The 16,113-nt window shown below is 49.2% G+C and overlaps 1 protein-coding gene across 5 annotated transcripts in view; it reads right to left on the bottom strand.

Moving 5' to 3' along the window:
- The window catches only part of ACAN (aggrecan), a 71,518-nt gene that overhangs the window by 10,060 nt on the left and 45,345 nt on the right, over positions 1 to 16,113 (bottom strand). For 3 of the 5 annotated variants that reach the window (XM_063596906.1, XM_034939376.3, XM_063596907.1), the window contains exons 10-13: positions 15,164 to 15,457; positions 12,853 to 13,092; positions 6,059 to 10,036; positions 5,033 to 5,146 (exon numbers count right to left, since the gene is read on the bottom strand). In XM_063596906.1, the coding sequence (XP_063452976.1) occupies positions 5,033 to 5,146; positions 6,059 to 10,036; positions 12,853 to 13,092; positions 15,164 to 15,457 (4,626 nt within the window). The remainder of the gene's footprint in view (positions 1 to 5,032; positions 5,147 to 6,058; positions 10,037 to 12,852; positions 13,093 to 15,163; positions 15,458 to 16,113) is intronic. The other 2 variants (XM_063596908.1, XM_063596909.1) reach the window with 1 other exon arrangement.

The following is a 16,113-nucleotide window of genomic DNA, read 5'->3' as shown; positions in this document are numbered from 1 at the left end:
CATTGCTGCTACAGCTACCCAGGGCTCACTCATCATCACTGAGCAGGGACTCTGGGGAGCATCAGGATTCTCAGGGTCCTCTTCCCACTACTATAACCAAAAGGGCTGGTTTGTTCCTGAACAAGGCCCTCCAGCAATATCTCTAACTTGGGAGAGAAAATAACTGAGCGCCCCTGATAAAGGCCAGGGGAGTAGAGATAGTTACAAAGCATCACATGGTTGTCTGAATTGGAGACGTCAGGCCTCCACCTTGAAAAGATCTTGTCCAGCTTTTGCCTAGGTCACAGCCCAGGACCTCCAAGTGAGTGAGAGTTTATTTGCTCATAAAAAATGCTGAACGAAGAGCAATGCAGGTGCTAAAACTCAAATGATACTGAACTAAAAGGGTTGCCACTCATAAAGACTACAATATGAATGGAACTCCTCAAGCTGTTCAGTGCATACTTGTGCAGCTGTATGTGGTGACTCTGGACATAACTTTCCTGGGCAAGGATGGGGGAAACCTCTTAAGAAATACAGATAAAATTTCTCAATTCAATGGATGCTCTGCATGTTGCAAAGACCTGGGATCAATGAAGATGAACAGACCTGAGTAGATACACTAACTTTCTGGTTGTCTCTTACACAAATGAAAGAAGGATTATAAAAGCATATTTACCAGTCCCAATTTGCTTTTAAGATAAAATAATTACATTAAAAATATAGGCCCAGCGCGGTGGCTCACACTTGTAATCCCAGCACTTTGGGAGGCCGAGGCGGGTGGATCAGAAGGTCAGGAGTTCAAGATCAGCCTGGCCAACATAGTGAAATCCCATCTACTAAATATACAAAAAATTAGGCAGGTGTGGTGATGTGTGCCTGTAATCCCAGCTACTCGGGAGGCTGAGGCAGGAGAATCGCTTGAACCCAGGAGGTGTAGCTTGCAGTGAGGGGAGATTGTGCCACTGCACTCCAGCCTGCATGACAGTGCGAGACTCCATCTTAAAAAAAAAAAAGATTATAACATATGCTATCATTATTTGTACTATTTCAAATCTTTTGTATTTTAAAGGTTGATCTTGAATATAACTTTAATATCTTGCTTTTTTTTTGAGACAGGGTCTCACTCTGTCACCCAGGCTGGAATGCAGTGGCACGACCATGGCTCACTACAGTCTCAACATCCTGGGCTCAAGTGAAACTCCTACCTTAGCTTCCCCAGTAGCTGGGACTAAAGGCATGTGCCACCATACCCAGCTAATTAAAAAAATATATTTTTTGTAGCAATGGGATCCCACCGTGTTGCCCAGGCTGGTCTTGAACTCCTGGGCTCAAGTGATCCTCCTGCCTCGGCCTCCCAAAGTTCTGGGATTACAGGTGTGCACCACTGTGCCCAACAATATCCTGCTTCTTAAATCAATCAGTTGCCTGTTAAAATCTGCCCAGGAACTTTTTGGTTAAGTCAAGAAGGCATACTTTGTATTTTCACTTGCAACCCTATATTTTCATTTGCTTTGAAAACATTTCTTTCCCAAGGATAGAGGTTTCACTGAAATTCAAACATCTCTCCTAGAGGAAGAAAGAGTGGAAGGTCATAGATCAGAGCTTCAAACCTAGAAACTGAAAAACAGCAGTAAGATAGGAAGGAAACTGATTCAGTTTAAGGTCATGCCCTCCTAACAGAGGAGATAAGAGAAGGCTACATAGCACCAGTGATGACTGGAAATTGGATGTGAAATCTGGTTAGAACAGTATTTTTCATCCTTGGCTGGCACATTAGAATTACTGGAGTAGTTTTTAAAAATATTCCTATTTAAAGATTTTTTAAAAATACCAATGCTGAAGTTCCTCTTTAGACCAATTGAATCAGACTATCTCAGAGTGGGGCCCAGGCATGATGCTTTTTAAAAGCACTCCAGGTGATTCCAAGCTGCAGCCAGGATAGAAACCTTAGAGTCTGAAGCCTAATTCCCTTGGGTGATGTCAGTAATGGAAGTGGGGAAAGACGCTGCTGCTTTTGAAGTGGGTCAGAATAGAATAGTCTTGCTTTTAATTGCTAAATAATCTGAGTATTCATTAAACAGATCTTGACTTTTTTTTTTTTAATAGAGATTGGTTTTCACTATGTTGCCCAGGCTAGTCTCGAACTCCTGAGCTCAAGTGATCCGCCCACTTTAGCCTCACAGGTGTGAGCCACCATGCCCAACCTAGATCTTAATTTTGAAGTCAAAAGTACTGATTGATAACTTATCAGTTATCAATCAGTAACTTATAATAACTTATCAAGAACTTATTTATGGAAGATTGACTAAAAAAGATGACAGTAATTGTCAATTTTTTTTAAGGTCTAAATACAGCTTCTGACCCCCTTGACCAGGTGGAAGTTTTCCCTGAGGATTCAAATATTACTGCAGGAATCATGCTGCATTTTACTCCCTATGGCCCCCCGAGGATACTGATCCATGGTCTTGTTTTTTTTTTTTTTTTTTTTTGAGACCGAGTGTCACTCTGTCACCCAGGCTGGAGTGCAGTGCAACAATCTCGGCTCACTGCAACCTCCGCCTCTGGGTTCAAGCAGTTCTCCTGCCTCAGCCTCCGGAGTAGCTAGGACTACAGGCGTGCGCCACCACACCCAGCTAATTTTTGTATTTTTAGTAGAGATGGGGTTTCACCATATTGATTAGGCTGGTTTCAAACTCCTGACCTCAGGCAATCCATCCGCCTTGGCCTCCCAAAGTGCTGGGATTACAGGCATGAGCCACTGCACCTGGCTGATCCATGGTCTTTTTAACAACCTGTAGTTCCTGATTCTGGTGCAAGACAATGGTGGGTCACCCGTGGAGACTGGCCACTAGCTGCAGTCCTTCTGGAAGCACTTGAACCTTGAGCTAAGTTGAACAAGAGTGACCTGGGACCCCAAGGTACAGTCATGGGAAAAGAGACCCAGGTTTTGTGCTGGGCTGATCCCCACCACTCACTCTTTGGAGATGCTAAAGCTTCTCTTAGCCAGTAGAGTGAGAGATGGGGAAAGGGAAGCAATTTTTATTAAATGCCTCTTCTGACCAGATGTTGTACATGGGTGATCTTCACCCTCACAGCAGCGGTTCTCAGCCCTGGCTGCACATTGGAGTCGCCTGGGAGTTTTAAAAACCTCAATGCCAAGGCCACAGAACCACTTCAATCACAATCTGTGGGGGTAGATCTCAGGCATCATAATTTTTCAAAGCTGAGAACCATTACCGTCGATCCCTGTTTGCAAATGAGGAAAATGAAGGCTGGGCTGTAAGTCTTGAATCCGACCACCCTGGATTCCCAGCTCCTCCCCACTCTGGCTCCCCTGAAGTCCAGCTTCAGTTTTTTGAGACCAGCAACTGGTTGTTATGTTCAAGAGGGAGTTTCTTACTTAGCTGAGTGTGTTAAACATGTGAATTAAGGTCTTGATTCTTGATTCAATCCACCTACTCAGTACAGTTAGGCAAATTACTTAACTCCTCTGAGTTCCAGTCTCAAATGGGGGTAGTTACCAAGCTGCTTACAGAGCCGTCTGGGGAGAAATCGTGGGAACAAAAGCCCTTTGGAAATATATATGATCACAGAAAGGCTGTCCTTACAGCAGAATAGTTACGGCCCACTGACACTTACTTCTATTAATTTCAGGGCTGCCAAGAACATGAGCCTTGCTTTGACTTCTGATGCTAGTGTCAGATTTTTGCCTCAAGTATCAGGTTAAGAAGGATTTCCCAAGAGTGGAGTCACCCATCAGGGGTGAGTGATGGTGGGGTGCAGCTACAGTCCCTGGGGTCACTATGGCCCAGTGGAAATGCTGTCCCCTTCTACAGTAAGCCCGGGACCTTTCCAGGATAGCCCACCCTCTCTGTCCTTGCAGCCCACACGTTGGGGAAAGAGTGAATGAATATCTACCCTAACGCCTGTTTATATATACATATATAGTTACTGCATATGTACCATGTATACAGCATGTTTGTATTATATGATATATAATATATAATGATGTATTAATTTGCATGTATATTAATATATATAGACACAGAATTGTCTGTGTTTGATGTAAAGGCTATCGAAGGATAATTGCCCGACATGAGGTTTATGTGGAAGTGATGTTTTTTCTCCAGGGTTCGTTTGTTCATTTTTGCACATGTCCTAGGAGTGACCCCTTTTAGGAAAGATCCTAGGTCTCTGATTCTTGACTTAGGAGGGAGGCTGGGGATAAGGGCACTGGGGTAGTGGGAGAACTAATGAAAGAATATGAGCTTGGTGGTAACTGGGCATTTCTTTCCTCAAGGTGGTGATGTTGATGAGATGAGATGAGATGTCCTCATGACCACGGGCCTCCCGTGTGTCTGCGGAACAGCAGGTAGATTCTAACCATCTCCTTCCGGGGTCCACCTCAGATCAGAGGGTCCCCAGCCTCTCCACCCATCCCACAGGCTGCTTCACCCATAGCTAAGGACAAACAGGCTCATGGTGGGTGCCTGGGCAGATGCGCTCCTGGGTTACAGCTGCCCTACAGCCACGAATCCCTGTGCTGGGTGATTACCACTGTTTGTGTCATTTCCTTCAGGGCAAGAAGGGGACCCAAACCCCACGCAGACCCAAGCATGGAGGCAACTTGGTGGGGTTCACTGTGCATGATACAAGACGGCCCCACTCAGAGACTCCTCACCAGCAGCGGAGAGGTGTGACCGCTGTATTTAATACTCACCCCATGCTCAATATTTCTTTGAAGTCTCATCTCCAAAATTCAAGCACATTTTTCATACTACTCCTACAATAGTCATTGGCTTGATATAAAAATACTTACCAACTTAATTACTTGACTCTTTTCTCCTAAACCTAGACATTCGAGAAAGATAAGCCATGTCTGTCCTGTGGTTTCTGCCCCTGACATGTCATCATGCAGCTCCTTACCAGCCTGAGAAGCCTGAGCCTCAGTGGACCTTGGTTGCCTCCTCCCACCTGGGGACCCTTTGGGGGATGAAGAAGTCTGTCCAGCGCCTCCGCCCTCACTCTTCACGGCCAATGAGGGCCTTACCTATGTTACAGTGCTCGCCAGTGTAGCCAGGGGGGCACAGGCATATGACGTGTCCCTCTGTCTCCTTGCAGGTCCCAGCTCCACAGGGCTCCTCTGCACAGGACCTGGCGGGGGCTGCAACCCCCAGGGGAGAGGTTGAGCATCAAGAACACAGTCACCTGGCTACCATGGCCTCCAAGACCTCAAAGTTGGGGCATGAGGTTCCTGAAGTCCACGAGGCTGGCTTTGGGTCAGCACTTTTCTGAGGCCTCTGTCCCTCCTGGGCACCTGGCCCACAGCATCGGGGGGAGCTCTCTAGCTGTGAAAGCTCTCTCAGCACAAAGGAAGGTACAAGGGACCCCAGAGCAAAAAAAAAAAACAACAACAAAGGAAAATCAGCTACCACTACCAGTGCCCACTGCCCGGCACTTGGAGTTATGTCACGGTGAGACAATCATGATTGATAGTACAAGAGCCCCTTTGTACACGGATGGGGTTGGGGATGCAGAATCTAAAACCAGATAGCCAAATGACACTTCATAGTTCCTTAAGTTGTGCAGGTTTTAACCCTGCACAAAATAAATATTCAGACATAAACACCATCAGCAGATTTACTCTCTCATCTTACACTCACTCCGGGGCAGGGTGCATGAGCAGAATTTCTAGCACTATCTAAACAGTCATCCTTCTCTCCCTGTGTCAAGTACAGATAGTTGAATTCACGTGTAAAAACTCACGGACTGTAACTCCGCTGTAACGATAACATCACTCATCTTTATAAGTGTGCACTGCATGCAGAGTGTGATGCTAAGTGCTTGCTTTATCTATCTATTTTTATATTCTGCTTAATCTTCCCTGGTATAGTATTATCCTACTCTTACATTACAGATGAGGCTCAGAGAGGGGAAGACTATTGCCTGAGGCTGCACAGCTAACCTTCGGTGGAGTTGTTCTTGGAACCTTAAAGCTATGCTGCCTCCTTCTGTGCTGCAGTAGGCTACAGTCTGAACTACCTAAGCACATTTAAAGGGGGAAAAATCACAATACCTGCAGCAGTTGATTCTGATTCACGTTTCCATTCTGGAGAAGCTGGGATGGAAGCATCTGTTGGGGAGGTGGCTGTTTCGACTGTGTGAGTCTCTTCTCCTGAGTACAGGAGGCTTGAGGACTCAATTTCTAGATGCGTCTCCGCAGGGCGCTGGGTCTGCTGGGTCCACTGAGACTCTGGGATGCTGGTGCTGATGACAACGCCCAGCCGCGAGGTGTGACCAGACAGGTCTCCGCTGATTTCAGTCCTGTCTCCAGAAGCCGTGGGAGTGGCTGAAGGCAAGCCTGGTGCCTCTGTCCCCACATCATTGGTGGTGGTGGATTCTCCACTCACTTCTGGGGCAGCAGACGCCTCGCCTTCTTGAAATGTCAAAGTGCTGCCGCTCACTCCTAGGCCAGAGGATCTCTCGAGGTCAGCTTCGTGGAATGCAGAGGTGGTTTCACTCAGATCAGGGGACCCAGAATCTTCTCTGCTGGCCTCAGGGGCGGCAGATGCCCCAAACCCAGCTTCAGGATAGGCGGACGTCTCACTGCTAGATTCTGGGACTGATGATACTTCTACTCCAGACCCAGGGAGCACTGGGGTAGCTCCACTAACGTCCCCGGCTGTGGAGACTTCTCCACTGGACTCAAAAAGCTGGGGTGTGTGTGTCACAGGGGGCCTTTGGCCTAGTTCCTGAGAAACAGTTGGTTCAGTAACACCCTCCACGAACTCAGAAGTGATTAAAGTAACTTCTGGAAGTCCTGAGGCCTCTCCACTGGTGCCCATGGCTACAGAGGATTCTCCACTTACATTGGTGGTGCTGGCAAAATCCCCACTAAAATATGGAGTACCTGGTGGCTCTCCGCTGGGCTCTACCAGCCCGGACTGCAGCCCACTTAGGTCCAGAAATCCAGAATGCTCCCCAGACATGTCTGGTGCTCCAGAATGAGCACCACTGAGTTCTAAAATGCCAGAAGGCCCTTCTCCTGCCTCTTGGGCTGTTGGAGCCTGGGTTACAGATTCCACCAAAGTTCTGTCTACAAGAGAGACAGTGGGGAAACTAGATGGAGTTCCACTGCCATAATATGCTCCCGAGGGCAGGCTGCTCCCAATCTCAGCTCTGGAGGATTCTCCACTGACCTCAGCTATGCCACTTGGTAGGCCACTGAATTCCGGAGTCTGGGATGTAAACCCACTGGAATCGACTGTTCCAGAAAACTGTCCACTGACATCCACCATCCCAGATTTGCCTGACAGATCTGCCTCTCCGGAAGGGAGGCCACTGAGTTCCACAGACCCTAAGCCTTCTTCTTCTTTAAATGTAGTAGGGGCCACTTCAACCAAACTGGTGTCCACAAATGTAATCCCAGAAGATTCACCGCTGCCACTCGTGGTACCAGAAACCAGGTCAGGGACTCCTGATGTTGCCCCACTGAACCCTGGTAACCCTGAAGGCTGCCCACTGAGATCAGGGACCCCAGATGTTTCTCCACTCAGATCAGTTATGCCAAAGGGTTGACTAGTGCCATAAAGAACTCCAGATGCTTCTCCACTAACACCTGGTTGTCCAGAGGACAGCCCGCTAAGCTCAGTCACTCCAGATGTTTCCCCACTAGTGTCAGGAAACCCTGATGGCTGTCCACTGACACCAAAGAGTCCAGGTATTTCCCCACTGACATCAGGAGACCCAGATGCTTGGCCACTGAGTTCAGTTCCTGAAGGGAGTCCACTAGCTCTCCCACTAATGTCCAGCTCACTGGAGGGCAGTCCAGATATTTCTCCTGCACCACTGATGCCAATGGTTCCCCTCCCTTCCAGTTCACTTGCAGTGGAGGCTGTGACCACTTCCACCAATGTAGAATCCACTAGGGAAACAGTTGGGAATCCAGATGGAAGTCCACTAAAGTCAGGCAGGCCAGAGGGTGGGCCACTTCCAAGGTCCACCCCAGAATACTCACCACTAAATCCAGAGGGAAGACCACTTGTTTCTGGAGCTTGCCCACTTCCTAGAGTTCCAGAAGGCAGTTTGCCCAAGTCCAAGTCTCCAGAAGCTGACCCCACCAAGTCTTCTTTTCCAGAAGGCAACACACTGAGGTCCTCAGCTCCAGAAGCTGAAGTCTCTAGACCCTCCCTTCCAGAAGGAAGCCCACTGAGGTCAGTCCCTACTTCAGAAGCAGAGGTCTCTAGACCTTCTCCTCCAGAAGGAAGTCCACTGAGGTCCCCAAATCCAGAGGCAGAAATCTCTAGAACTTCTTCTCCAGAAGGGAGCCTGCTGAGGTCCTCTACTCCAGAAGCAGAGGTCTCTAGACCTTCTCCTGAAGGAAGTTCACTGACATCCTCTATTCCAGAGGCAGAAGTCTCTACAACCTCTCCAGAAGGAAGCCCGCTGATGTCCTCTACTCCAGAGGCAGAAATCTCTAGAACTTCTCCTCCAGAAGGAAGTCCACTGAGGTCCCCTGCTGCAGAGGTAGAAGTCTCTAGAACTTCTCCAGAAGGAAGCCCGCTGATCTCCTCTACTCCAGGGGCAGTAGTCTCCAGAACTTCTCCAGAAGGAAGCCCACTGATCTCCTCTACTCCAGGGGCAGTAGTCTCTAGAACTTCTCCAGAAGGAAGCCCGCTGATGTCCTCTACTCCAGAGGCAGTAGTCTCTAGAACTTCTCCAGAAGGAAGCCCGCTGATGTCCTCTACTCCAGGGGCAGTAGTCTCTAGAACTTCTCCAGAAGGAAGCCCGCTGATGTCCTCTACTCCAGGGGCAGTAGTCTCCAGAACTTCTCCAGAAGGAAGCCCGCTGATCTCCTCTACTCCAGGGGCAGTAGTCTCTAGAACTTCTCCAGAAGGAAGCCCGCTGATCTCCTCTACTCCAGGGGCAGTAGTCTCTAGAACTTCTCCAGAAGGAAGCCCGCTGATCTCCTCTACTCCAGGGGCAGTAGTCTCTAGAACTTCTCCAGAAGGAAGCCCGCTGATGTCCTCTACTCCAGGGGCAGTAGTCTCCAGAACTTCTCCAGAAGGAAGCCCGCTGATGTCCTCTACTCCAGGGGCAGTAGTCTCTAGAACTTCTCCAGAAGGAAGCCCACTGATGTCCTCTACTCCAGGGGCAGTAGTCTCTAGAACTTCTCCAGAAGGAAGCCCGCTGATGTCCTCTACTCCAGGGGCAGTAGTCTCTAGAACTTCTCCAGAAGGAAGCCCGCTGATGTCCTCTACTCCAGGGGCAGTAGTCTCTAGAACTTCTCCAGAAGGAAGCCCGCTGATGTCCTCTACTCCAGGGGCAGTAGTCTCTAGAACTTCTCCAGAAGGAAGTCCGCTGATGTCCTCTACTCCAGGGGCAGTAGTCTCTAGAACTTCTCCAGAAGGAAGCCCACTGAGGTCTCCTACTCCAGAGGCAGAGGTCTCTAGAACTTCTCCAGAAGGAAGTCCACTGAGATCCCCAACTCCAGAGGCAGAGCCCTCTAGGATCTCAGCTCCAGAGGGCAGTTCACCAACCGTAGGAGTGCTGGGCCACTCAATTCTCTCTTCATCCCCTGAGGGTAGTCCACTTTCCACAGGCAGGCCTGAGCCCACTGTGGAAATAAGACCACTGGAGTCCAGGTCTCCAGAGGGCAGTCCACTTGCCCTGTCCCCTGACAGCTGCCCACTGAAGTCAAGGTGTCCTGAAACATCTCCACTGCCTGTGAAGTCACCACTGACATCAGGGGCCCCAGATTCCTCCCCAGAGCTGGGCAGCTCAGTCCAGCTGGGCACGGGGGGTGAAGGTGTATACGGCTCTTCTAAGGCTGATGGTTCCTCTGAGGGGGATGGCTCCTTGGAGGGGAATGGCTCCTCTGAGGGGAACAGCTCCACTGAGGGGAATGGTTCCTCTGAGGGGGATGGCTCCTCTGAGGGGAATGGCACCTCTGAGGGGGATGGTTCCTCTGAGGCAGAGGGCACTTCAGTTGCAGAAGGGCCTTCTGTACTTTCCTCTGTTGCTGCGCCAGTGGGAGGCCAAGTAGGAAGGATCCCTGTAGGAAAGAAGGAAGAAAGATGAAGTGTGGGTTTATTAACTCTGCCCCATTTTAAGCTCATATGTAGAATCTAAACTCCATTCTTTCCACAGTAAAATTTTTCTCTCAAGAGCTCAGCAACCTGTCCAAATGCTTTCTAATGGAACTGCGTAAAGTGTCTTGGAAATGAATAAAGCAAAGAAGGAAGGAAGGAAGTATAGGGAGAAAAGAAGGCAGAAGGACAGGGAGAAAGGAAGGAGGGAGGTAGGGAACCGGGAAGCTCCCCCAGGTGCCCACAGGGCCATGGGCTACACAGGTTGTACTTTGTGTGAGACGCGGGGGCCACCATCCACACAACCCACTGGATGTGGGGGCCTGCCCACCACTGAAGACCACCAAGGTCATCCTGCAAGTACTTCCACATTACCATCTCATTGATTTGGTCCCATGGTTTTCAAAGCTTGGACTCGCAGCAAGAGCACCCTCTGGGAGCTTGAATAGAAAAGCAAATTCCTAGACCTCACCCCAGCCCCACTGATGACCTCACCCCAGCCCCACTGATTCAGCAACTCTGGGAAGAAGTCTGGCATACTGTGTTTTAGCAAGCCCTCCTTGTGATGCTGGGGCTCACTTCAGTGTAAGAACTGCTCATTTTAAGCCATCCTTCTGAGGAAGAAAGGGCCAGGTGGTGATGTTTGTAAACATACAGTGACTTTTTCCAGTTCTGAGAACTCTGTTACAGACAATTTGAAAAACAGAGAAATGAAAAAAGGAAACCCCACAATTCTAACTAATCAAGGCTACATTCTTTGCTTCAGCTCTTCTTTCCTTTGGCATTTGAAAAACAGCCACACTGCATTTTAACCTTGTATGTACTTTGGGGCCTACTTTCCAGATGGGGCCCCTGAGCACTGAGGGTGCTGGGTCTACTGAGCAGGTTTAGTTTGTTCTTGCTGAGAGGAGAATCTTAGAGGGGGAGGTGGGGCATGAAGCATAGCAGTGGTGCCATGAAAAAAAAAAAAAAAGTTAGCTGGGCAGGACCCGAAAAAGATTTTTTTTATTTTGATAGGTATGTATGTGTGTATGTGTGTATGTATGTATGTATGTATCTATCTATCTATCTATCATCTATCTATTTATCTATGAAACACATCAGGATGACCATTTGCAGTCATAATATAACAGTTCCTTCTTAAATAAATTTACATTTCTTTCTTTTGTTTTTGGAGAGAGGGTCTTGCTCTGTTGCCCAGGCTGCAGTGTGGTGGCACCATCTTGGCTCACTGCAACCTCCACCTCCTGGGTTCAAGTGATTCTCATGCCTCAGACTCCTGAGTAGCTGGGACTACAGGTGCGTGCCACCACACCTGGCTAATTTTTGTATTTTTAGTAGACACTGGGTTTTGCCATGTTGGCCAGGCTGGTCTTGAACTCCTGGCCTCAAGTGGTCCTCCCACCTTGGCCTCCCAAAGTGCTGGGATTACAGGTGTAAGCCACCATACTCAGCCCTACATTTATTTTTTTTAAAGCAAGTCAACTTAAAGAAAAATACATGGAGCAAATGATAGTGCAAATGGTTCCCAGATATGGCTGAAATCAGCAAGGTGGTCAGGACCTGAAGTCTAGAAAACATTTCTACAGGGCTGCTGGAGCCACTTTCCCACTGGTAACTCCCCACTAGTGGTTGCCAGAGTCCTGTGCAAAGTCATACCCTGATGCCAAAGAGGACTCAGTCATTCTTCTCCTGGTGAAGGGCGAGGAAGGTCACAGGCAGGTGTGGCTGCTGGGTGAGGCTGCTAGGCCAGACTCTCCCCTGCTCTACAGAGGCATCCTAACGTTCTCATATGGAGGGAGGCCAGGCTTTGCATCTCCAAGGCCCAGAAGAGCACCTGACACCACCAAATTGCTCTGGAACCATGCACAGAATGCTGATGCATAGCTGGATGAGTTAGTGGGAGCTCGGATATACTCCTTTTTTCAGATGCACATACCCCCAGGGAAACTGACTCTACCAGGTATACACACATACTACTGTACATTGTTTTAAATCAAGCTTTCCCCAATTGGAAGCTGCTAGATATTAACAATGCTGTGTGGGAGTGGAGGGAGGCTCTGTGGTTCATTTGGGACACACTACATCTATCACCTCCTCTTGGAGACTTACAGTGCACATTAGCATATTCAAGGCTCTGAGAAGGTCTGCAGCGAGGAAACCTGTTAATCTCTGTAAGCCAGCATTTCCCAAACTTTAGTGGCCACAAAACACTTTATCCAACAAGGTTTAGGGACTGCTGCTTTCATCCTGTTAAGTCTCATCTGGTTTAATTGTGACAGAGTTCAGGAAGTTCTGCCTGAGGAGGCCTGGCCCAGAAGAGGGAAATGGAAGGAGGAGAAAGGCAAGGAGACAGGTCACAGTCAGACTTCCAACAGTAACCCCCTCTCTGGTTCTTTCTCCTCTATTAGAGATCCTCCCACAAGAGAGGGCTGAGGTTAGGGTGAGGGTGTCAGTGCAGGAGGACAAGGTAACTGAGGCCCCTCTCATCAGCACAGTCCTGGGCATTTGGGGGTTCATGCAAGGGAAATAAGGGCCAGAAAAGTAAATGTGTAATAAAAAAATTTTATGAACAAGGCTGTTTTTGTCACTCTGGGGCAGGTCCTAGAGGCCAGCTGAGGTGGCTGAAGTTGCCCACAGCAGCACACCCAGCCAGTGTCAGGGCTGGGGAAACAGCACAAATCCCAGGGAGGGAACCCCCCCCCCCGCCCCACCAGGCACACTGTAGGCAGACAGGGGTATGCAGCTTCAGGGTGTGCCCCAGAACCCAAACCATACCAACCTGGCAGCGGGGATGTGCCCACTGGGGTATAGGCTGGTTCCCATTCTGTCTGGTTTTCTGGCTCGGTGGTGAACTCTAGGATAGCAGTAGTCTCCCGTGAGGGTACAGCAGTTGTCTCCTCTTCTACAGGGACAGCAGCCACACCAGGAACCACTTGGGTCGCGATCCACTCCTCCACACCAGAGGGTGATGTGGGTGTGCCACCCTCTTCTTCTCCTGGAGAAGGAACCGCTGAAATGCCTAAAGGAGATGTGGGTGTTCAGAGTGAGTCCCTCTCTTACCAGTGACCCGTCCTTGGCTGGCCCTTCTTGAGGGGAGCTAGGGGACTCTGAGGTGGGCCAGGCCCCACCTCCTAGTTCAGCAGATGGCTGTTTGCCTTCTCGCTTAGTAAGAGCCATCGGCACCAATGATATAATATCCATATGCACCATCAGCACTTTAGTTCCGGTGATCTGGGGCATCTCCCCTGCAGAATCAACCATATATGCCGGGCATTGCTCTAAAGCCTTGTGTATCTAAAATCGCTTTATCTCACAACAGCTTTATGAGAGAGATATGATTATCTCATTTTACAGATGGGGAAACTGAGGCACAGAGTTACATGATTTGCCCAGAGTCAATGGCTTACAAATGTCAGATCTAGTCTTTGAATTCAAGTATCTGGTGCCAGACTCCACGCTCTCAACTACTGAACAACGCTGTCGACCTTGGGGACAGGGATTATGTTCCAAGTGTGTCAGGACCAAAAATAGGAGGACGGTACTTCAATTCCATGAAACCATCTTGGCATTTGAAAGCGTGAAGGCAGGATTCATGGGCTGGGGGTAACTGTACTGGTGTGGGGGAAACCAGCAGTAGGCTTGGTCAGCGAGGAAGCTGAACCGTGCAGGATAATACACAAGGCTGAGTTCACGGAGGGTCAGGGGTGGGAGACTGGGGGCAGCATGGCTGGGAAATTTCTGGGAGGTTAACTGGCTTGATTTCTGCTTCCCAGAGCAGGGAGAGGGGCACTGGGACAAGAGCCTCATCAAAGGCTCTGGGAGAGAATTGGACTTGACTTATTGAGGCTGGCTGAACCTTGAATTTTTTTTTTTTTTTGAGACAGAGTCTTGCTCTGCTGCCCAGGCTGGAGTAGAGCAGAATAATCTCAGCTCACTGCAACCTCCGCCTCCTGGGTTCAGGCGATTCTCCTGCCTCAGCCTCCCTAGTAGCTGGGATTACAGGTGCACACCACCAAACTTGGCTAATTTTTGCACTTTTTTTAGTAGAGACAGGGTTTCACCATGTTGGCCAGGCTGATCTCGGACTCTTAACCTCAAGTGATCCGCCCGCCTTGGCCTCCCAAAGTGCTGGGATTACAGGCGTAAGCCACTGCTCCTGGCCTTGAATTGGGTTTTAAAAGGTGACCCTGGATGTCTGGGAAACTTGGGGACACTCAAGTTTTTTTCCCCTTAAGTTTATTTGAGTATAATTCTAGATTCACAGGAAGTTGCGAGGACACTCAGTTTTGATGTAAACTATAAAACATGGCACAGGCTGTTATTACAATCTACATTCTGGTCCATGCACCCAGACCCTCCATGGACTCTGCAGGAACTCATCCAGAGCCCAGCAATTCCACGGCTATGCCCTGGCCATGCTTACTATATTGCTTGATGACATCACTCTCAGAAGTCCAATGGGGAGTGATGGTTGAAATGGTAGCATATCCATAGCATAGGTCAACGAAAAACTTGAACCACCAGTGCTTAGTGAAGAATAATAGAATAATTTGACTAAACTCATCACAAAAATATTTGCAAGCAGGAGAGAATTTGACAAGGGTGTACAAATTACAGGTTGTACAAAATAAAGCTATATATTATAGCTTTACACATATATATGTATGTGAAATAAAGCTAACATTTATTGAACATTTACTGTGTCCCAGGCACTATGCCAAGGGCACCACGTGCACTTAATTAATTCTTGCAGCTCTCTCTGAAGTAGGAACCATTATATCTCCATTTTCACACAGCTATTAAGCAGCAGAGCCATAACTCAAATTCAGGTCTGCTTCATTTCTAGTAGACATAAATACCAGCTCAAGTTCTTATTTATCTCTACTTGTCTCTGGGGAACTTTAGAAGGATGACCTTGCCTTGGGGTCAAAGCCTGCGTTGTGCTGGTTTCAGAGCTGGCTCTGCCCCAGAGGGACTGACATTTTCTTGCTCTGATGGATGGGATACTGGGTGGTGGCAGGATCCGGTGAACCCAGGGAGGGTCTTCTCCAGACAAAAGGGGCTGTTGGAGCCGAAGTGAGGCTGCATACCTCGGAAGCAGAAGGCATGGTGCCGGGACAGTGGGTCTGGGAGGCCCGTCTGGTTAGGGTAGAGGTAGACCGTTCTCACGCCTGGCTTGTCCCCACCACAGGCAGGCCTTGGGGTGACGATGGGGTAGCGGAGGCTGCCGTCGGCCAGCCAGCCGGCATAGCACTCGTCCAGGCCGCGGCTCCAGGCGGCGTAGAGCTGGCCCGTGGTGGCCAGCGTGGCATTGTGAGATTCACAGAACTCCAGTGCTTCCTGGAAGGTGAACTGCTCAAGGCGTGTGGCGAAGAACACCTCCCCTGGGGGCAGAGGCAAGGGGTAGAATATGACCCCCCCTACACTCAGGCCAGGTCCATCCCTGCCCACCCAGGACAGAGTTCCTCTAACCCTCCTCACCAGGGCTAAGACCCAGCCCAGCCCCATCACCCCTTTTTTGACCACTCCCCCTTAGATTTTCTGGGACCCTGGGAAATAGCTGACCACCGCTCTGGTTTGTACTGGACTGGGGTTTCCCGGTACATAGGACTTTTGGTGCCAAAACAGTCAAAATTCCCGTCAAACTGGGCCGAGTTGTTTCCACAACAACTTCTCCTCCGTCCCTCTTTTCTGGATTCTCCACTCACACTTAGGCACCCCCTCCCTTGGCTAAGCGAGGCAGCTCGCCTGGGCCCCCTCCAATCCCTTTGCACCCCTATACCACTGCACTTATCACTGTGACTGCTGTGGACGTGCTCACCCCACACCCTGGGAACTCATCCAGGGCAGGGGCTGGGTCCCAGCACCTAGCAATGTACCTGATACCTATCCGGTTCAGGGGGAGGAGAGCTTACACTTACTGAACACCTACTTGTGCCAAGAACTTTTCATACATATCTCATTTAATACTCAAAAAAACCTCTGATGTACATATAAATCAGCCCCATTTTATAGATGAAGGAGCTGAGGCCTAGAGAGG

This window comes from Pan paniscus, chromosome 16, assembly GCF_029289425.2.
Source record: "Pan paniscus chromosome 16, NHGRI_mPanPan1-v2.0_pri, whole genome shotgun sequence".
Lineage (NCBI taxonomy): Eukaryota > Metazoa > Chordata > Mammalia > Primates > Hominidae > Pan > Pan paniscus.
This window is presented reverse-complemented; position numbering and strand designations above follow the sequence as displayed.